At 38.9% G+C, this 22,584-nt stretch overlaps 1 protein-coding gene across 3 annotated transcripts in view; it reads right to left on the bottom strand.

Annotated features, from left to right (window-relative positions):
* Positions 1–22,584, bottom strand: part of DPP10 (dipeptidyl peptidase like 10) — a 1,389,594-nt gene that overhangs the window by 644,119 nt on the left and 722,891 nt on the right. Inside the window, exon 1 of one of the 3 annotated variants that reach the window (XM_044242600.1) lies at positions 19,360–19,498. The exons of 1 other annotated variant lie outside the window; for it this stretch is intronic. In XM_044242600.1, the coding sequence (XP_044098535.1) occupies positions 19,360–19,431 (72 nt within the window). In that variant the 5' untranslated portion in view covers positions 19,432–19,498. Of the gene's footprint in view, positions 1–19,145; positions 19,244–19,359; positions 19,499–22,584 lie in introns of those variants that run through there. One more of the 3 variants, XM_044242602.1, reaches the window with a different exon arrangement.

The following is a 22,584-nucleotide window of genomic DNA, read 5'->3' as shown; positions in this document are numbered from 1 at the left end:
GCATGAAATGTGACAACATAAAATATTTCAGTGGCAGAATTCATTAAAGTAATTATATCTCAGAATCAAAGTACTTTTATAGCCATAATAACCAACTCCTGTGCACAATATTGTCCCTTCCTTTATAATATATACCTTCTCAGAAGTCTAGATATATGTTTTACTTTACGGCACCAAATTACTCTAGATGGTCATAATTTCCCTGAAGTTAAAAGTTTATTTAGAACATACCATATTTTCAACCAAGCAGTACATTAAATTTATTCCCAAATAAATATACTTCATGAGTAACCTAGATAAAGGTGAATGTTTTATAAATATTTCTATTTTACAATGAATATATGAATCCTCGGACTTGAAGACCCATTGCCTTTAAAGGACTATTCTCTATCAATTATAACTTGCCTTCACATTCTAAGTGGCATACATTGACGGATTATGACCTAGTGCAGTACTAATGCCATGGCACCACTTTTATCCTTAAAATATTTTCATCATTTAAACACCCTTAAATTCTCCACCTGCTCATATACTGAATATTTATATCCAAATATAGGTCTGCTGTTTGGTTGTTCTTTGCTAGTCTGCAGTAGATGAAATGACTGCCAATTCTTTACGCATCTCTAATGGACACGAGGTGCTGATTTTCCATTTTGTCTTTGGGTCGACTCTGTGGTCTGGCTTTCGCCAGTAAAAAAAAAGTGTGGCAGAAGAGAAGGTCTGTAATGTCTGCAGTTACTCCCTAAGAGATCTGCAATCCCTGCGTTCACTGCTTGGGGTGTTCCTTTTGAAAGACAACTACCTGGTTAAAAGGCCATAAGAATCATGATGTGAAGAAATCCAAGTTAACCGTGTGGAGGGCGACAAAGGCCATGTTAAGCAGAGCCAAAGTGCCAGACATGAATGAAGCCTTCGCTGCCTTTCAGCTTAGCCTAGCTACTAGCTGAATTCAGCTGAGTTAACGGCACCACATGGGACAGGAGAGCTGCCACCAAACCTGGCCTGAATTTCCGACCAACATCAATCGTGACAAAGTGAAATAGTAGTTGTTCAAGCCACCAAGTGATGGGGTAATGAGCTAGGAAGCAATAGATAATCAAAACAGAATTATACCTGAGATGCTCTCAGAACACCGTCAGGTTAGCACCATTCACCAGACTTTTTTCTGCAACTTCTTAAAGACAATGAAAGCTGCTCATTTGAAGAATTTTTGCAGCAAAACTGTTTGTCTGAAAATTGTTTTTCAAGGTCTAGGATAAAAGAAACAGATGTGCCTCGTGAGGTCTTAGCATAAAGCAGTTTCATGCTAGAAAGTGGCTTTTAAATTTTCTGTATTCACAAATCAAAATAAAGGTGAGGTGTTTTTGTTAAGTGATGCACGTTTTCAGGAGGAAGAAAGTGATTTTTATTCACATTTTTATTTCCTCTTGTCTCTTTATGGAAGGAAGGAAGGAAGGAAGGAAGGAAGGTAGGTTGGTTGGTTGTTTACTATGACCAGAAGTGCCTGGTCATATATTGGAGACCTTCCAACATAAACACTAAACTCCATACATATCAAGGTGAATAGGCAAAACATCCCCTTCATACTAATTTAGAAGAGTTTTCCTGGAGCACAATCCTGAGTCTCTATATACAAACACATATTTCTATTGCAGAATTATAAAGTTAAATTTTATATATATAGATGTGTGTGTGTGTATGTACATATATATACATATACATACATATATATATTTTTAATTTAATAATTTACCCAACAGGTAAGTCATGAGACTTGGGACAGTCTGGGGAAACAGGTTTGCTGTGTCATGGAACAAACATCCCTGGGCCAAAGGATCCCTGACTTCCCTACAATCAGCTCTGTTTCGCCATACTTATGCTATCTAACCTAAGGTTTTCAGGTTCATCTGGAAAAGCAATAGTCCCAAACTAAGAGACATTGGATTAAAATGCACAGGAGAGCTGATTCCTCAAGATAAAAATTGAATGGTACCACTACCTGGTCTTTATGCATGAATATGTGATTAGTAACCTATTAAGGTTTATTGTAAGTCATTCATTCAGCTTTTACAACATGAAATCAAGAATCTTTCTGGCATTGTTTCATACACCATTTTTTGTCTGGGTCATTTAAAGAGATTAAAAAAAATATAAAAGCCCCGCTTGGTTTCTATCAAAGTACCCTGCTAAACTGTGTCCCCATTCTTCTAATATCTCAATTAGGACACCAAGGGTTAATGCCTTATCCGAACTCTAAGAACAACCTTCCATTCCGTAGTTTGACTTTCCACAGCCATCAGGAACTAAATGCTTTTTCTTAGTGTTTAAAGATTAGTAGCTACCAAGTATGTCCTACCATAATGCAGCAGGTGTATTGTAAAAAATTGATTTTCCTTTAAAAATTTTCAGAGAAAAGAAGTTATTTGGTTTTAAATAGCTCTGTAATCTTTACAGAATCTTAAAAGAAATAAGAAAAATAAACCTGTCTTTCCCATTGTTAAGAACAGTCTAACTAAAAATTCTTCCTTTGAAAGTAGCTGAAGTCTTGGATGGCTCGGTCATCCTTAAAGGACTAATAAAACATTTCATTACTACCATTTTTCTTCCTGGTGTGTTTATTAATAATTTTCAGTACTACTTGGTGGAAAGAATGGGAGTATTTTGACGAAATCAATTTTCTGAGTTTGAAATGGTTCTCAGCTTCTTCATTACATGAGGTAGTAAGAACATAAAAATTCATGAATTTCTAATTTATTGAAGTAATTTTTCTTTGAAAATAAAGAAGCATTCTGCAAAGGCCAAAGCCTTTTATCTCTTCCTCAACTATTGTTATTTTCCTTCTTCTTCACTAAGAGAATAAATAATTGGGAATGAAAGCAACGTAGAGCCTTTCCAGGCCAAATAAGAGCTATAAATGAAGTGTAGTATGCTCCCTAAAATGGTGCTTCCCATTTCCCAAATTAGGTTAATCCCAAAGGATATAAGAAAATACAAGCACAAGACGTACTCATCATTGCTTATTAAAAGTCTCTAGGTCCCTTGACAAAATTACAAGAAACCATATTTTCACAATGCTGGGCCCTGACCCTTAGCAGACATTGGACTTCATGATACCATTCATTCTTCTACTAACACAAAATCTTCCTTATTTTTAAAGAAAACACAGGATGTTTTTAAAATTCTACATTAAAATTTCTAAATATGGTCTCATTTCCTTAACATGAATAAGGCAGAGAGTATAGCTCTGTCTTTAGAAGTCTGGGAAATGCTCACCACTTATCTCTAAATTTTTAGACTGCAAAGGCTGGCACTTTTCCTGAGTCTAAAGCATAGGATACGAAGGAAGCTAACCTCTTTTCTTTTCTTTTTTTTCTTTCTTTTTTTTTTTTTACCTCTTTTCAAGATCTAAAAGAATCTCACATAGAGACCAATGTTATATAAAAGTATACAAATACACACACACACACAATTTTACAGCAGTGAAGTGAATGCTAAAAAACTGAATAATTTTTCCTTTTCAAATTGAATACTTTTACTTCAGTCTTACAAACGAGGAGCTGAGGTTCAGAGAAGAGATGTTCATGGCAGAACAGCTAATAAATGGAGAAAGGATCTTTTTGGCCACAATCATACATACCATAATAACCATCTGTTGGTTTCCTTTATTAAAGTTAAATGATTTATTATTTACATGATAATGATTTAAATTTGCTGGGTGTGGCTGATCAACAAAACCTAATTTGATTCTCTTCCATAGATAATAGTAGTAATACTCAAACTGATAGTTAATGGAATAATCCTCATCAGAACTCTGTGCAAGTTAGACCAGTTTTCTTATTTTTTAAGTTTTTTTTGTTTGTTTTCTTATTTTAAAGATGAGAAAACTGAGGGATAGAGAGATAAAATAACTGGCATGCAAATGTCTGCACTAAGACTAGTTATCAATTATGAGACACAGATCAAATTCATCATGAATAAAGGTGGAAAATTCATTAGTGAAGAGAACAGTTAGAGGGTCTATCTTGATAATGTTCAGGTTTTTATAGAAAAACAAACAACCTAAAAATGCCATACACTTTAAAATAAATAAAATAAAAATATGGCCTTTATATAAAAAGGGAAGGGCATCTGGGTGACTCAGTAGGTTAAGCCTCTGACTTTGGCTCAGGTCATGATCTCGGGGTCCTGGGATCCAGCCCTGCATTGGGCTCCCTGCTTGCCAGGGAGCCGGCTTCCCCCCTCTCTCTCTGCATGTCTCTCTGCCTGCTTGTGATCTCTCTCCCTCTCTGTGAAATAAATAAATAAAATCTTTAAAAAATAAAAATGAAAATGGAGATGGAGAAAAAGTGGGATTAGCCTGTATATGTGAAAATTTCTTCTGAACAAAGGAAAAATTGAAAATAATAGTAGTAGTGATCTATTAGGAGAATGAGTGAATAAGACATTGAGTTGCTGGAGAACAACTCCAGGAGAGTTACATTCCACTGTGTTTATTTGTATGATATCTGAAGTCTGAACCATGTGAATACATTATTTAGAAGTTAATGAAGACTGTGCTTTATTTAAAATCAGGAAATACAGAAATAGACTTGGTTAACATTTGTCACTGGATTAAACAAAAAGACAGACAACGTTGTTCTGAATAAGGCTTAGATATTACACCTCAGTTACTGAATAACCAAGGCCAAAGCATTCATCTTTTCACTCATTAAAACGATGAAGCCAATTTGTTGCCCAAGGTTATTGCAAAGTAACAAGGAAGACAATTTTAAGCTTCTCTAAATTGTGAAGTTTATACACACGTGCACACATGGAAGTGTTTTTTTCTGTTTTAAAATACTATGGATAAACATGAAATTATGCACAGTTAAAATTTTCAAAGTAAACTCCATTTGTCATTGAACATAGAGAAGACAGGAGCCATACTCTTAACACAGTGCCTAACACACAAGAGATACTCACTAAACACCCTAGAGATTGTCAAGTAGAACACATGAGAGTGTGGACCTAAAAGACAAAGAGCCAGGGTTCAAAATCTTGTTCTGCCACTTACACATCAGGGGACCTTAGTCAAATTACTTTCTCTCTCTATCCCTCAGTTTGCTCATCTTTAAAGTAAGGAAACAATACTAAATTGCACAGGGTTCTGATAAGGATTATTAACTACCCGTCTGTTACTACTGTTATCTATGGAAGAGAATCAAATTATGATTTACTGATCAGCCACACATAACAAATTATTTAATATAAATCATTTAGTATCATGTAAATATCAAATAAATCATTTACCTTCAATAGAGGAAAGCAGTTGATAATTAATATAATGTGATTCTTAGCTTCTCATTTCCAAAATTGGAATAAAAGTTGTATCTATTACATGGAGTTTATGGTGAAGTTTAGATGAGATAGAGGCACCTAACCCTTGCATGACAAACAGGAATACTATGTGCTCAAAATTTTAGCTTTCAATTATAGTAAAATTGCCAATCATTTCATCACTAAAACTATTTTCCTTTTATATTTCTAAAGCTATGCTGTGCAATTTTGTTACAGGCTTCCAGACTTATCTTCTATGGCAGGTGTGAACCTAAGTAAAGTCATAAATTAAAATTTAAGCAAGAATTTTTGCTGTTGAGAAATACAGCCTGGCTTAGAGGATGGTTCACAGAGAAAGCATAATGATGTAAATGCAGAATCTTGGACCTCATTCCAGATTCCCTGGGTTGGAATCTGCTATCATCATCTCCAAGGACTTCTATGCATGCTAAAGTTGGAAAAACGAAAGTGTAGAAATAATACGGTAGCTACCTGTCACATATGGCCATTTAAATTTAGATTAATTAAAACCAAATGAAATTGAAATTGAGTAGTTTAGTGACACTGGCCATAATTCAAGTGTTCAGTAACCACATGTGGCTGATGAGCACCACACTGGAAAGCACATATGGAACATCTTTATCATTCCGGAACGTACTACTGGACAAGGCTGATCTAAAAGTTTTCCGTTGGTAGCAAAAGATACTTAAAGAAAACAAGTTTTAATAACTCTATAAGACTGTTTAAACTCTACATTCACAAACCCCTTCGCCCACAGGACACAAATATTCATTCAAACACTTTTTTTTTTTTAAACTCAGATTAGAAAACAGAGGGCCAGTTAGGAGTCGCTTGCTTCATGTGTAAGTCATGATTCTTTCTTGAGATTTCCAGACCCATTTCTATGTTTCTTTTTTCCTGTCCCTACTCCATCATATATGTAAGGCCTTCATTTTCTATGGCCCCCATCCACTCTCATACTAAGCAATAACAAAGAGACAAATACATTCAAGTCACACATAAATTGCTACCACCCCTTGGTCACCATCTAAGGAACAAATAAAGCCATGGTAGAATTTCAAATATATGCAGATGGATGAGAGGAAGCTATTTCTTGACCAGTGATAAAGAAAGTGATTATCAAGGAAAGGAACACTTCCATGTGTCTTCAGTCAGACTGTGTGGTTAGGTATGGTATCTCCTCCCAAGGGCAGCTCGAAAAGCAGCCATCTTCTGGGGACAACTACCACCATGCAAGTTGATCTAAACCTTATTTTGCCAAGGATTTTCACTGCCTTGTGTGCAATTATTCTTTTCCTCAAAGAGCTATCTGAAATTATCAAGTTGTTCTCTTCCATTCCTCAAAAACACCTGGACCAATTTGTTGGGGTGAACCCGACAGATAGTATTGACTGACTGTCGCCTTCCAGGACCTCACTGCAGGTGAATCAGACTTGACACCTGAAGCTTCCACCTGAAGCTTCCACATCGAAAGCTTTGATAAAATGACCTAAGAAGCTGGCTATGACATCCCAGAGGGCACCATTTTTGTGAGTTAGGGGATGTTAAGAAAATTATTGAGAACTTGGAAATAAAACTTAAGTAAACCTGCATGTCCATCTTTTCAATGTCAGGCTGTCATTATCTAATCAGCCCACACAAACATTATACAATTTTAGAAATAGACACCTTTCTTACACTTACCATTTATTTTTGTCATAAGTCCACAATCTAAACTTAAACATTAATTGAAGAAGAGAGAGAAGTTGAAAAAACACTTCAGTCTGCTAGAGATAACCACAAAAGTTATTATTTAAATGCTGTCAGATATTAACCAGTAGTATATCAAATTTTGCAAACATTGTACATCATTCCTTTCCTATATATATAAATCCCTTTGCTTGAAATGCTCTTTGAACGAGTTTTATGATTTTCATGGTTCCTTTATTAATAAGTGTTCATTATACATTTTCACTGTATGTTCACTATATATTTAGATGAGAGACAGGATTTTTTTTTACTTGGGAACATATACTTTGAGAGGGATCAGTGCTCTATTCTGCAGACCTTCCCATATAATCTGTACCAGACCTTCCTATGCTCTGCCATTTCTGAGGAATGAGAAATGGCAGAAAATTTAGGTTTCATCCAACCATTACACATGTGACCACCTGCTCCTTGATGCTTCCAGATACAATCTATATAATATATCTAATTTTATTATACCAACTGCCTGGAAAAAAGTTAAATTAAAAAAAAAAAACAATTTTAAGACCAACTGGAAACCTCTCAGTTTAATTCTCATCCACTTTTTCTTCATCGGATATCAATATGTTCAACCAAAAATGATTTCTATGATCCTAATGATTGAGTGAGTCTCCTACCAACTCCCAACCGAGGAGAGAAAAGCTCTGACTTCCAATCTACCAAATTCATCTCCAGCATGACCCTGGAGTCAGTCTTTATCATTCCTCATGTCTTATCAGCAAATGAGGTGACTTAATCTTCATGGTTGGTTCTAAGATCCTTTAAAAAGAACTGTGTTTCTAAAAAGGGCAAAACTTGGGTGCCTGGGTGGCTCAGTTGGTTAAGTGACTGCCTTCTGCTGGGGTCCTGATCCCGGAGTCCTAGGATCGGTCGAGTCCCACGTCAGGCTCCCAGCTCCATGGGGAGTCTGCTTCTCCCTCGGACCTTCTCCCCTCTCATGCTCTCTCACACTCTCTCTCTCTCAAATAAATAAATAAATAAAATCTGTTTTTAAAATAAAAATAAATAAAAATAAAAAGGGCAAAACTGAAGGAAAATGACATTGCATTATTTCAAACTCTCAGTCAGAAGTGGGGACACACAGCACATACAACTAATAAGCACCATCTATGGATTTGATGCTGGCAATTTGTTAGTTCTCACACTTGGGTCATTGGATACGTGTCTACCTACAGCATACCCATAAGAATGGATATTTTCTCTTTAAAAATTGGCTTTAAATGGAAGTCAGCAGATGGTACCATACAGCAGTTCCGTGATATGGTAACTGCTTAATCTTTTATCCCCTTTATAACCTCTTGGTACTTTGTGACCTCTCTGAAACACCTTTCCTTGTTACAGAGTGACTCATTTTAGAGTTTATATAACAATTATGGGTTTGTTATGTTGCATAGCTCCAAACCAGCAATTTTATATTATGATGCTTTTGTCCTGGGTCTTCCCTTAACTAAAACTGCCTTATGTGACCAATAAGCAATACCAAGCTGACATTTCTGAGCCCAAGCAGCTAATCCTAGATTGTATTTACCTATTTTCAAATATTTGCACCATCTGTGATTCTATATTAGTTTTTTTGGATTCGCTGTTACAGCCGGAGGACTACAGCTCTGAGTAGGAATGAAGCAGCACTCCAAATGCAGAATGCATTATAAACATGAAAAGAGAATTCAGCCATGGGATAGGGAAAGAAAAATAAAAATTTTCAGGAAAAGCAAGTGCATATTCAATTCTCCATCTTCAAAATGCAAACTCTGTTGATTTTCCTGTACTTGTAAGTAATATAAAAATGGATGCCATATATTTTCTTAATTAACCCCTGATCCAGGGTGTCTGGGTGGCTCAGTGAGTTAAGCCTCTACCTTCAGCTCAGGTCATGATCTCAGGGTCCTGGGATCAAGCTCCACATCGGGCTCTCTGCTCAGCAGGGATCCTGCTTCCCCCTCTCTCTCCGTCTGCCTCTCTGCCTACTTGTGATCTCTATCCATCAAATAAATAAAAATCTTAAAAAAAAATAATAACCCCTAATCCATGTTAGCTCTGGAGCCAGGATGCTTCTATATAATACCCATATCAACAAAACTAGGGGTTTAGTATGCTCTGAATTTTGGTCAAATTAATGGAGAAATGAGCTTTAAAGCTGATATTCCCAACATCTAGGAATCTCACCACCCAGTATAGCTTGATTTCCCATCATGTTGCCTCTGTTGGTATAACAGCCCAATACATATTGATAAAAAAAGAGCAAATAAATAAACACACACTGCCATTTTTCAGCACCTCCTGGAAAAAAACCTCTCTCACTGCTAATCATCAGAATACTTCCACAATGTAACCATCATCCCATTTCCAGGTGAAATATTAATTTCAGAGAGAGACTGGGTAACTGCTCAAAGTAGTAAATAGAATTTAATCTGAGGCTAAATGAAGAGAAAGCCCTAGTTCTTTCCACAATAAAGAATTCTGTGTCACTCAGAAATTCTTATTTATTTTGCATATAGAAGTTTCTCAGGTCTCGTATTGGAACTCAGTACTCTGACAAAATTATCACAGCTTCTAGAAATACCCTTACCTTCCAAGAAACCTAGTGAATCAGAAACCTGTAATTTCTATTAACTTCTCAAAGAAGCACCGTAATTCACTTACACGCTTTCTAGAGTTCCTAAGTACACACCTTCCTTCAGAAAGGAGTCATCCAGTCACTGGTCTGTTCACTACAGAATTGTAATTTCAAATGCTGAGGGCAGAGATCAATGGGAGGTCATTCATGCTGAAGGGAAGAGTTTAAGAATGCCAAAGTCTGCATGTATGATAGTGCTGGCATGTCTTTCAAACAATGGCTCTCGGTTTACTTTCAAAATGGCTTTATGGTACTGAGGAGACTTCTTGTCATGGCAAGTTGGAGAAGATACATACAGGGTTCTCTGAAGTTTTGTGGCCTGGTACTAGAAGTCTAAGGACCACTAACCTAGAACCAAGGAGAAACCAAGCAATGTCAAGTGAGTTTTGGCTACAGATTCAAAAGTCTCAAGGACAATATTTTTTTTAGGTTACTCTGCTGTTATGTGTTAACAAGACACGTGCATCACCAATGCACCAACAAAGGTGCTATAGCAACAGCTGAATCTGGCAGCAGGATACATAGCAAATGGCCATAAGTGAAGAGGCCTAGAATCAAGTACTGCCTCTTGATTCTAACCAACTGTGTGACCTGAGACAAGACACTTCATCTCCCCATTGGCTATCTCCTGATCTGAAAGCAAAGACATAAGATGCAGCAATCAGAATACTTTCTTAAAATGCCATCAGCATTTATGACTTGATGGCCATTTCAAGGAAGAGTTTAGAAAGGCAAGGCCACTGTGGACATCACAGTAGTTCAGACATCAGGGACTCAATCCTGGCCAGAGACCAATCTCAGAAATGTAGAGGCGGAAGGAAATAGATTTGGATTTGGACATGGCACAAGTGCAAGTGGAGATGGGGGAATCAAAATGACCATCCTGGAACATAAGAGACACTGAATCTGCATGCAAAGAGACGTGTGTAAGGGATGGCGGAGGCACAAGAAACTACCTGTCATGCCACTGTGGCACTAATGTTGGGTAAACCTCATTTCAGAACGAAGAGACGCATCCTCCATAAATGGGAACAAGGTGGATCTCTTCCATATCAACTCCAGGTTTAGTTCATACCCACTTACCCCTGCCAGTATGACTGCCAAAAAGTGAAACACATGTAGTTCCTAGGGTCAGAGGAAAGGAGTTAATTCTCTTACAACCCCTTCATGGTACTCTAGAAAAGAAACAAACAGGAAAATGTACAGTCTTTTCCCTTAAAAATGCCTAAAAGGTAGTGGAGTAGACAGACAATCTATTCATTAAACTCACCCACGAGGAAATGTAAATTATATACTAATCTACCCAAACATTACCTAGTTCTACATCTGAGAAATGCATGAATATTATACTGCTCCTCTTGAAAAGATATATTTCTGACCTCTACTCAGAAGGTGTCTTGACTCCTAATCTTTGAGTCGGTGTGTAGAAAAAAACAGTGTGCAACTTTGTGAGACATTGATTTAAAAGGTCATAGAAAAAAAAGAGTTTCTGGTACTTGTTTCAAAACATGTGAAATGAAAAAAAAAATTGCCATGTCTTGCATTCATTAGCTCATATTAAAACCCTTCCTGGAGGTAAGATGTGATTAAAGGAAGGAAGAGTATCAACAGTTTTCACTTACTTGATTCCTTTTGCCAAAAGCAAACCCAAGTACCAATAATAGGAAAGACCTACAGCTAACCCAGTGCAAGCATTATTAACGTAACTTCAAGTGGTCTCTCTGGTCCATTATTTGAAAATAAATCGCAGGAGAGCCTGCCATTCAAGTTTTCAATTATAAAATTCAGGTTTGTCATATTGTTTTCAGAGAAGAGGCTTTCAGATGGTATAAGAAATTGAATCTTCATTTAGATCTCAAAAAAGGGGTGAGAATAAAGATAATAAAAATACCTTTTTTCCCTCACTTTTCTTCATTTGCTACCTTGTAACCCGATATGCAAGCTTTTGTACTGACCTCAGAAAATCAGTAAGTATGATAAATCGCGATAATATGAAAGTCAGATAATATTCAACTTGGCTGGAGAATATACAGCTTGGCTTGGCTCTCTCAGACGTAGAGTCAGTTTTGATTATGCACTCAACTAACTCTTTTCAAATTTCAACTCAACATATCATCAGCTCCTATATGCAAAGAATTTCTAAGTCAGTCCTTTCTCGAAACCAAACTTCCAGAAAGAGAATATTAAACCACGAACATTTCAAAGATCTTAAGTCTTTCAGGAAAACAAGTTATCACCTAGAAATAGAAAAATCAGTCAGATTTTTATCAGTTGTTTTCCTCCTAATGCTTTATAATAATCCAACTCTAAAATACCCTATATATTGGGGCACCTGGGTGGCTCAGTCCTTAAACACCTGCCTTTGGCTCAGGTCATGATCCCAGGGTCCTGGGATTGATCCCCACATCAGGCTCCCTGTTCAGCGGAAAGCCTGCTTCTCCCTCTCCCACTCCCCCTGCTTATGTTCCCTCTCTCGCTGTGTCTGTCAAATAAATAAATAAAATATTTAAAAATAAAAATAAAATAAAATTTTATTAAATTTTAAAATAAGATACCCCACATATTTAGATCGTAACTGTGTATATGTATATATGTGTGGTGTATGCTTGTTATGTATACACACCCAGATATATATATATATTCCTCATTTCATTATGGTAAATGGAAATGGTAAATGGAAAACTGCCTTTTCAAGAACATGAAAAAATCTTCTCAGATACTCTAAAAACACAGTAGCAACAAGAATAAAAATACTGAATTCTATCTTCAGCCAGATGTTATGCAAGTCCATTCACACAGACTGTCTCTAACTCTTACAACGTTCTCCCCATCTTCTTCCTTTAAAGATGAAAGAATGATTTTAGAGGGATTTGTTTGCCCTAGATTGCGTAGTGAATGGTAGAAGAAAGATTCAATATGAAATTTGTTCTGACTCTGTTCCCAATCCTACATCATGTTGCCTCTCCCCAAAATATAATTAAATTTGAATATCATTTGGCAATTCCAAAAACATTGTAGAATATACTATTCTGGCTAATGGAATTAGCATATTATCTGAAAGTTGATTTAAAATATTACTAATGTTTCAGACACTTTTAAATTAACTGGCATGCCAACCTTGAAAAGAAAATGAAAATCATTTTTTATCATATGGAAGACATTATAAGGGGTACTGTTAACATCAATTACTGAACAGGACAGTTTGAAGTAAAATATTTTATCAGTTTCAGATAAAAGCAAATTTTCTGTATTTAACCTAGTGGTGAGTGTTATATTTACCATTACATAAAGTACGTCTGAAACCCTGAGGATTCAGGACAGCTCACCAAAAATGAATTCGTAAGAGAAGAGCTCTCTCTTCAGCAACCCCATCCTCCCCACCGAACCAACCTTCCACTTTTCTTTATCATACTAGAAGTAACAAGCATTCCTTTTAGTTAATACATAATAAATGAGATGAATTTCTAGCGAGGTGGCGAGGGTGGAAGGTGTACAGTTTAAAAGCCTTGGAGAACAGGACTGTCTAGTTAGGAAAATGTAGACCAAGATTGCCTATTGTCAAAAAGCTTGTGGATCAAGTCAGTACAAACTTTAAAAGATACACTAGGGCATACACCAGGAAGAAACACTCCTAAATTTATAGGAGGACATGTGTTTATAAAGATCTTTACAGTCCACTATTTTGTTTGCCCCCTCTGGGACCTTTTAGAGGTCTTCAGATGGGATAAGCTTCCAACTTTCCTAGATGATGCATGCCTCAGGTTATGCCCTCATTAGTCATCCCTCCTCATCCACGAGGGATATATTCCAAGACCCCCAGGGGATGCCTGAAACCTCCGACACTCTTGAATCCTACATATACTGTGTTTTTTCCTATATATACACGTAACTGTGATAAAGTTCAATTTGTAACTGAGGCAGTCTGAGATTAACAAAAATAACTAACAAAATAGAACTACTATACTGTAAGGAAACTTATGTGAATGTGAGCTCTCTTTTCATGATACTGTGCTCACCCTCTGATGATGATGGTAACAATGTGAGAAGACAAAATGCCTGAGTGAGGAAAGGAAGTGAGGACAGTGATAGGGGACTGAGTGCGCGGCTACCCTAGTGACATTCTGACACTACCTCCGACAGAGGATCATATCTTTCTGGGATCTCAGCTGACAGTGGGGACCTGATATCAGGGAAAGCCAACAACGAATGGGGGTGGGGGGGTACTGTATAATGTGGTGGTAAAACGTGAACTTGATTACAACACACGTAAAGTCATTCAGCAAGTATGAAACTATACGGAGGCAGTTTTATACTCGGAATACCAAGTATGAAATACTAATTTAAATATTAAAGAGGATTTCAAATACCCCCTTTCTCTATGCTCGTTATCTTAGGAAGTGGATTACACTGACCACAATGCAACATATTCTGTAGCTAATTCACCTGTTTGTGAGAATTAGCCAATGCTTACTTCCAGTTTGGCCCCTTACGGAGGTAGGAATGGTAAAGAAGTGTGCTTTGACTATGAGAGACCTAATAGAGTATTTCGAAGTTTGCATGTTTGCCAAATCCGCCCTGACATCCAAACCAAAGAATATATATTATCAATATGTATGTGTGTATGCAACTTCATATATAATCATACAAATATGTACTGAACAGCGCAGTGTTTTTGTAAAATGTTAAAATAACTTACCAGTTGCAGGTGGCTCAATAAGCCTCCCCCCACCTTTTTCTAGGTGCCTATTCTCAGCCTAGGGAATGAGAGCACACTATGACACAGGCTTTATTCAAAAGCCTTCATATATTATTTCATTTAATTCTTAGAACAAACATGTAAAGGATCTGTAGTCATCTCCATTCACAAATGAAATGTAGAAAATAAGTTATCCTGCCCAAGAAAGCAGTGAAGACTGGTGGAGCTGGGATATGAACTTGAATCTGTGGTTTCCAGGGCATAACCCACAGATAATAGTAACTTTATGTAATCATAAATGATTCAATGAACCAAAATTTTAAGATAGCTTTCTTCTTTACTCAGGCTGGGTGAAATCTGGCTTCAGTATTTTGTTTCTAATGTAATGCACTTCATAAGATAATGCAGCATTAATATTTAATAATACAATTTTCTTTAACTTGTTTTTACATAGTTTAATTTTTCTTAAATGGGCAATTTACTCAGTTCCTGAAATAAACAGAGTAGAAGCTTACAAGCAAGGATGCTTTGTGGTATGTTCTAAACTCGGTAGATAAAACATCATATATACATGTTATAAGATATACATTATGCAATAAGAAAGGATAGTAGAAAATGCATAATACCTCCTAAGTCAAAAAGACTTCTACATCATGCCTTTATCCAATCTAAATTATCCTTTGTAAACCAAATCACAAACTTTCCCATCAATTAGACAGTATATACGTTATATTCAATAAAGAATAATAAAAGGTCTATTAAATTATTTTCAATAGGATTTCTAAAAGCTATTTTTGAAGTTCTATGTTTAAAAACAATAGTTTATAGGCCTAATTATGACATCTTTTTATTTTTGTCAGGGAAACACAGAAGAAAGACTGAATCCTAATTTCTGTATGGTAACATTTTGGGTTAATATTATCTAAAAGTGAAAAATACAATACGTATTTCACAAAAGGCATATTACATATTTAATTGCAGTTTTGACCATGAATTATTTCATCAAGAGACTGCTGCATACTGAACCATGAGAGATTGGTTTTCTACCAGAATATGTTTTTTAGAGAGAAATGCGTAACTAATGATGTTTCTGCTGCCAAATTGTTGCTTATAAAAATATACCTTATAGTTATACTTCAAAAAGTAGGGTTGTGGCTTTTCTTTTGTTTGCTTCGTTTTTTGTTTTATCTGGGTTTTTCTTTTTTGTTTGTTTGTTTTGTTTTTGTTTTCTGCTGTTGTTGTTTTGTGTTTTAGTTTGTTTTGGTTCAGTTTTTTGGAGCTGAGAGGACCACCAAACATTTTAGGAAATATTTTTACCCATTGGATTCAGCAGAAGGGTGCCACCTGGTGGCAATGTGGGCAAACTCTAAACCAGGTCTAAGTATTAAAAATGAACTCATTTAAGAAACCTTGAAAGTCCCATCATTACCAAGATTTTTTTTCTTTTTGTAAAGTTCCTATGTACTTCTCAAGACCTACCTGGTTCTTTTTATATTATTTCCATCAATGTAAGAATATTAAGTTAACTTCAAATTTTTCAAGAGCTATTATTTACAATCAAAGCTTTAAGCAAATTCATTGTTTTGTATTCAAAGTAAATCTGTACACACAGAATATTGGCAATTATTTTTCATTATGCTAGTAACAATGTGTTGAACTATAATTGGGTAGAAGTTAGAAGGTTGGGCTCTAGAATTCAATGACCCTATTTTATTTAAGGTATCACAGACTGGCGTTAAGTCCTACCTCCACTTATGAAGACAAGCTTGATTAGCTTCTTTAAGCCTCTGTATTTTCATCTCTAAAATGGGAATAACCACACAACTTAACTTTGAAAGTTTCTTTGAGGATCAAGTAGAAAAATGCATTTAATGAATGTTATCAGTCCAGAAGACAGTACTCTGCACATGGCAAGCATTCAGAAGTGATTTTTAAAAACGGTAAGTTGCAACTTGTCACTTAAGATTTTAGATCCCTCAATGTAAAGTGGGATTTTGATCATATTCCGAATGACTGTATCTACCCATATCAAATTATCTATCTAGATACTTGTAAACGTGGAGCATTATGAAAACAACAAAAATAACTTTCATAAACATTTAATCATTGAAGCTTTGAAAGAAAGACTACTAAAATGATAAAAAAAAATATCTCCAGTGATTCAGAATGTTAATAAAAGTACATAGTCCCTGCTATTCCCGTTGCTGATTCTCTCTGGGTGAGAAGTGACTCTTCCTGGCACCAAATCCCAGAGGACAGTCACAGATGAAAGAAATAGAGGGGTCAAGCTCGCTAAAGGAATATGACAACCAAACCACAGGATCCATAACCATCTCACCCATAGGAAAAGACCACAGTTTTCCACTGTGCTGTAGGTGGAAATAGGTGCTGATGGCCTCAGGGCAAGGTGTTTTTGAGATCTCATAAAAATCTCTACTATGAAAAGCCAAAGACTTTTTTGGCAACACTCGAAAGCTTAAATCACTCAAAATCAATACACAGTTAAGTGATTAGCTGGACTATGCCCCCTATTTAACCATCAAGTAGGACTTCATAAAGCTATATTTTTATTTAAAGTTGTGAATCTTTTTTTTTTTTGAAAGAAATATAGCAAGCAGAAATATCATTCATGTCTATTTGGGGGGTATTATAACAAGTACCACATGAGAGTTGTATGACAATCACAGCATCAAACCACAATATATAATCCTGTTAATCAAAACTTAGTACTCTTAGAGCAAGTAGTTTAAGCAAACGCAGCAATCATCCACATTATCTGGTCATCATTTCATAGGTCAAGCTTCAGACAAAGAACATGCGAGATAAAAGGTATTTACTAGGAGTGCTTGGAAAATCTTCAATGGGATGCTGCCACGCATATTTCACTCTGCTCTCCTTCCCCTAGCAAAATCAATCTCTTTCATTTTAACTTAAGCATAATATGCATACCATTGACATTTTAAAATCATGTAAATTTTCAGAAAGTCACTTTAAAAACTCAATTAAAACAAGAGTTCTGCAAATGGCCACTCCCTGAATATCTGAAGTGGCCATAAACCAAAATGCACGCTCACAAGAAAAAAAGGATTCAAGCTTGACTCTCTCTCTTCAGATGAATTTTAAGTACCCGATTAGTCCTGACAAAAGGCTTTACTGTGCATAGGCGGCTTGTCCACTGTTTACATATGTATTTTCAGTTTCTGTGTGCTCTGCTCAGCTTCTCCCTCCCCACCTCCACTGGTACTGAGCAGTTTGCAGCACCTCAAGTAACCAGCTGGTGTCACAGGGTAGTGAGCAAAGATTTCATGTGGGGACTCTCACCTGACTAATCATTCTTATTGGAAGCATCATTCCAAGAGCAGTAGAGAGGCTCGGTGGCTTGTTAATGAAATTTAAGAGCTGTCAGCTTGAAAGAGGATGTTAAATCCATGCTCCTCTCCTAAAATCGTTTTTATAATCTGCTAACCAGTTGCTACCTTGTGGTATGTGTTGGAGGGAGTAGAGGAAAAAGATGCAAGGGAAAGGGACACATAATACTGCATAAATGTTGTAGTATTTACATATGTATCTCTGGGTAGGGAGTAAAGCGACTAGTTGAAGAAAACAACCTGCCTTGTGAAAACTGCAACATCCACTCCAGTAAATGGAGAGGGAGCTTTAAGGCATTGAGCAATCCTCACCACCTGTGTGAAACATATGTGAGGGAAATGAGAAGGAAAGGGAAGAGGAGAAGAGAGAGACCACAAGCCAGGAGAGATGACCAAGACTAGAATATTAATAACAGCAGCGCTGGCATGTCCTCCTCCGCCTCATCACCGCTCGGGCGATTTGGACAGCTTCCCTTCACTTGCTCCTCAGTGCTTAGACTATGTGAAAAGCGGAACCGCTACCGGAACCTTGCTGCTTGCACCCCTTCACCCCACTTCTAGCAAAGAGCTAGGAGAGTCTCTGGCCGAATCGCATTGGGCAGCCTTCAGCAGTGCACTCCGGGGGCCAAGGGTACTCGGGTGCCTCCGTACTTATCCGCTGACCTAACTGTTGCCCTCTCGGCTCAGAGTCCCTGAGTGATGAGAACGTGACAACACCTGCAGCCGCCTCCTCACAGCCCCCCTCCTCTATGCCAGGGCACTTCAGCGCTCCCGACCCCTACAACTTTGGGAAAAAGCAACACCGAACTCCCGAGTCACCCCCAATCCAGGGACAGAGACGAGGTAAGGATCCACGGTATGGTTATGCTACAAATCTCAAAACAGCAAAACAAAAAAGGGGATGGCCAGTGTGGAGAGACAGAAAAGGTACAGCCAGTACAGGGCACTCTATCTCTGCAGACACAACACATCTGGCCCCAACAAATCACTAAAGCCAGTACCTTGCCAGCTTCCTGTAATAATGCCTTTTTATTCCCAAGCTCCGCTCGACTCAGCAGACCACAGACGCAGGGTACACCTCATTCCCTCTTTTAGCGCCCCCCACCTCGCCCCGTCCCAGTCTCCTCAAAAGAAAAAAGAAAGGAAAAACTCTGCCGGCCTAAAGGTCATTTTCCTTAGTGGGATAGCTTTGGCCAGCGCTCGCTCGTTTCAGCTGCGTGTAGACCGGCTCTAACCCTGCAAGTGGACGCCCCCAGGAGCGCAGTATCTCCTCCAACGTGCGTTTATTTCAGCCAAGAGGCCCCCACTCTGTGGCCCTGGCCGCCTCTCCCTTCCTCGGTGGCCCGCCCGCCGGGGCTCCCGGGCCACCCCCAGCCTTTACCTCTCTCCCCCCTTCCCCGCGGCTCTCCACCGTGCGCATCCTCTCGCCCGGCCCCAGAGCGCGCTCGGATGCTCTAACTTCCTGCGGAGTCCATGGATCAGCGGAGGAGAGCCTGGAACTGGGGCGGAGGGGAGGGTGGGGAGAGGGAGGCGTGGGAAGCACGGACTGGAGCCACCCTTCCCGGGAGGGCCTGGCCGCAGCTGCCAACTCTCACCTGGTCCGCCGGCTGCGCCTGGCTCGCCCTGGCCCCCGGGGTGGGCTGCTGCTCCTGCTTCATGGCTGTCATCGCCGGCGGCCCGCGTTGGCGCTCACTTCCTCGCGGGCACTTCAGACTCAGGGACTGTCACTTGGCAGCGATCGCATGTCACAGGAGCCCGACGCTCTCCGAATTGGCAGAAGGGAAAGCGGCAGCGACGGGGTGGGGGGAGGGGAGCGACAGGGAGGAGAAGAGAGGCACCAAGCAGGCTCCCCCTTGCAAGATCTCTCCTTCGGCTACCGCAGACCCTCGAACTCCCCACTCCCCCCGCCCCCCACCACCCCAAAGCGTAGAGAGCCTCGGAGATCTAACACGACCAAGTGGCAAGTTAGTGGAGCAGAGAGAGGCACCTGACCGCGCTCGAGCGATGTCTCACAGCGCCGGAGGAGCCCGGCTAGCATTCTACCGCAGTCCGCGCCCCCCGCCCGCCCCCGGGGGCTCCCCGCGCCGAGCTCAGTGCGCCAGGTGGAGCAGCCGGGCGCAGCGCTCCAGCATCTCCCGAGCAACCGCAACGCGGGAGAGAGCCCTGTGCGTCGCGAGCTCCTCACACGCGCCGCCAAGGCTGTTGGGCTCTGCTGGCCCCCTCACCCCCCAACCCCCGCCCCCCGCGGGCTCTTGCTAAAACCCGGAGAAGCGGAGCGCGCCCATGCAAGGCCCTCGGTGGCTCTATCGCAGCCACTGGGCATGCTCCAGCGCTCGGAGAAGCTGAGGGTTAGCTGGGGTCTAAGGGCCCACAGCCCCACTGGGGTTGCCAACACTTGCCAGGACCCAAGTGGTGGTCCCGGGTTATGGCCCGAGGCTCTGCGTTTCTTGATTTGTGGCAATGGACAGCCTTATCCTTTAGCCTCCAGCTTGGATTCCCCTCCAAACCCCCCCCAGCTGCTAGTGTAATTCTGAAAGGTAGATTACAAACAATAATAACTAATGATGATATTCTACTACGTACCCCCCCTTTTTTCTAGAACACTCAGACAAAAGTTTTCAAATTTTAAATTTCTTCTCCAGCCTTCCCTTGGCTTAACACAAACCTCTCCCCTTCAAAGTTTTCTGAGCACCTACCATGTGTCAAACACACTGTTTGGAGGGATTGCAAGGAAAAGATTAAAATACCTAGACAAACTTAACAAACTCCCTGCCTACAAGGAGTGTTCCTGATACTGTGGGTACTGGGGGATAGGAATCAAAGAGTCAATTTAACTCTTGGGAAGGTGACTTCCTGTGGGTAGGTATAACACAAAGTCCACGGGTTTCATCTAGAAACATTATTACTTTTCCCTGTTGCTAGAAAGGGCCTACAAAAAGCAGATGGGCAAACAAGCAGTCCCCAGTCTCAGGCACAGGTGTCTGGAGATTGCTTACCAGAGAAAAGGTTGGAGGGAGTTAAATATCCAGATGTTCCTACACTCAGCCCCAGCATTGTGACTATGTTCCAGTGGGAAGGGATTGAACATATGGTGGCCAGTAGCTTAGAGTATGCTTTTATTGGCTAAGCCTGGCTCCCCCACCATTGTCTGAATTACTCAGTCCATGAACTATGCACTTCCTAGAGACAGGGTATCTTAGAATTTTAGGAGTTGTGCTCCTGCCCATTAGTGAATTCTCACATTTGTCCTAAATATTGTGACAACAGTTCCTTTAAAATAGGTTTAAAAAAAAAAAAAGTGATCTCTAGATTTGATTAAATTAGAAAATAAAAATACAAATCTTTTTCTTCAGGAAGGTATGATTTAGGTGATGAAAGCTTATTTTTCAAAAATAAGAGTTCCAGTGGATATTAAGTGACTTCTAACAGTGTGTTGGTCTAACAGAAGTAAGTTGAGAGGAATAACTTCACTAGTTGTAAAAATATAAAGCAAATTTTCAAAATGAAACATGGCGGGGCGGGGGTAGAGGGTGCCTGGTAGTTCAGTTTTTAATGTGGGACTCTTGATTTCAGCTGAAGTCAAGATCTCAGGGTCCAGAGATCAAGCCCTAGTCCATGCAGGCTCAGTAGGGAGTCTGCTTGAGATTCTCTTTCTCCTACTGTCCCTCTTTCCCCAACCCCCACTGCTCTCTGGCCCACTTGTGCCCCCCCCCAATAAAATAAATTAATCTTTTAAAAAATGAAACATGGCCATAATAGCTACTGAGTACTTTATCCAGTAAACATGTCAATCTCTATTTTCCCCAACCCCCCCAGGGAGAAAGGGGTCTACATTATTCCAAAAATGCTTCTGTCCTTGTATTTTGCTCTTCTGTTTATCATTTTAGTACATTCATCCTTTGAATGTGTTTCCCTTTGGGACAACTGATTTGACTTGAAACTTTATGTACAGAAATTTCTGTTGACATTGGACATGCATAGATGAGGGAATTAATCTCAGCCTATTTGATTGAAGTCAACTGTCCAACTTGCATTCTTTCTCAGTATTCTTTTTAAACTCCACTTTGTGGTAACAAAGATGTAAGTTGTATATGTTTCATGTATAATGTATATATGTATCTTTTTTTTTTTTTAAAGGAAAGTGTTTTTGATTGGAGTCCATCTTTTTGCATGGGTTATTTTGTCTGAGCTGAAAGCATTATTTTATATCAGTTGGAGTCTAAGTTAAGGACATTAATTAAAACTTAACCACATGTAACTTACAATTTAAACACTATTTTTTGAAATGTGGTACACTGGAATTACAATGTAGGATTTTCTACTTCATTTCTTATTGAAGAAAAATGCTAATGTCCAAGAAGAAAAAAATAAGGAATACCTTAAATTCCAAGAGAGAATGTCTGCAGCTCAGATGTCTATAACTTCTAATAATAGGTTGTTATTTAAAAAAAAAATTATAATCAAACATCTGCAAAATAATCTATTTGAGTAGATATAACCCTAGTGCTTTGTGGACAAGAGGACATGTGCCAGCCTACATGTCAGCAAAATGGGCTCCTGCTTTGCTCCATCACCTCGTGGAAGTATGGGCAAGAATGAAGTCACTTAGCTCCGGCCTCTGCTTCCTTATGAGATAAAACCAAACATTTTAGATTAGATGACCAAGAAGATCCATTTCTTCTCTAAAATTCTATAATTAGATCTTAATTTTGTGAATCAAAAGACTATCATCTGAAATAATAAATTACTTACACATGTTCAGATTTTAGTGGGAGTCAGTTAGGTGCTTAGAAAAATACAAAAATTCAATAGATAAGGAT

The sequence above is a fragment of the Neovison vison genome, chromosome 3, assembly GCF_020171115.1.
Source record: "Neovison vison isolate M4711 chromosome 3, ASM_NN_V1, whole genome shotgun sequence".
Classification (NCBI taxonomy): Eukaryota; Metazoa; Chordata; class Mammalia; order Carnivora; family Mustelidae; genus Neogale; species Neogale vison.
Note: the sequence above shows the minus strand (reverse complement) of the source record. Positions and strands in the feature narration are given on the sequence as shown.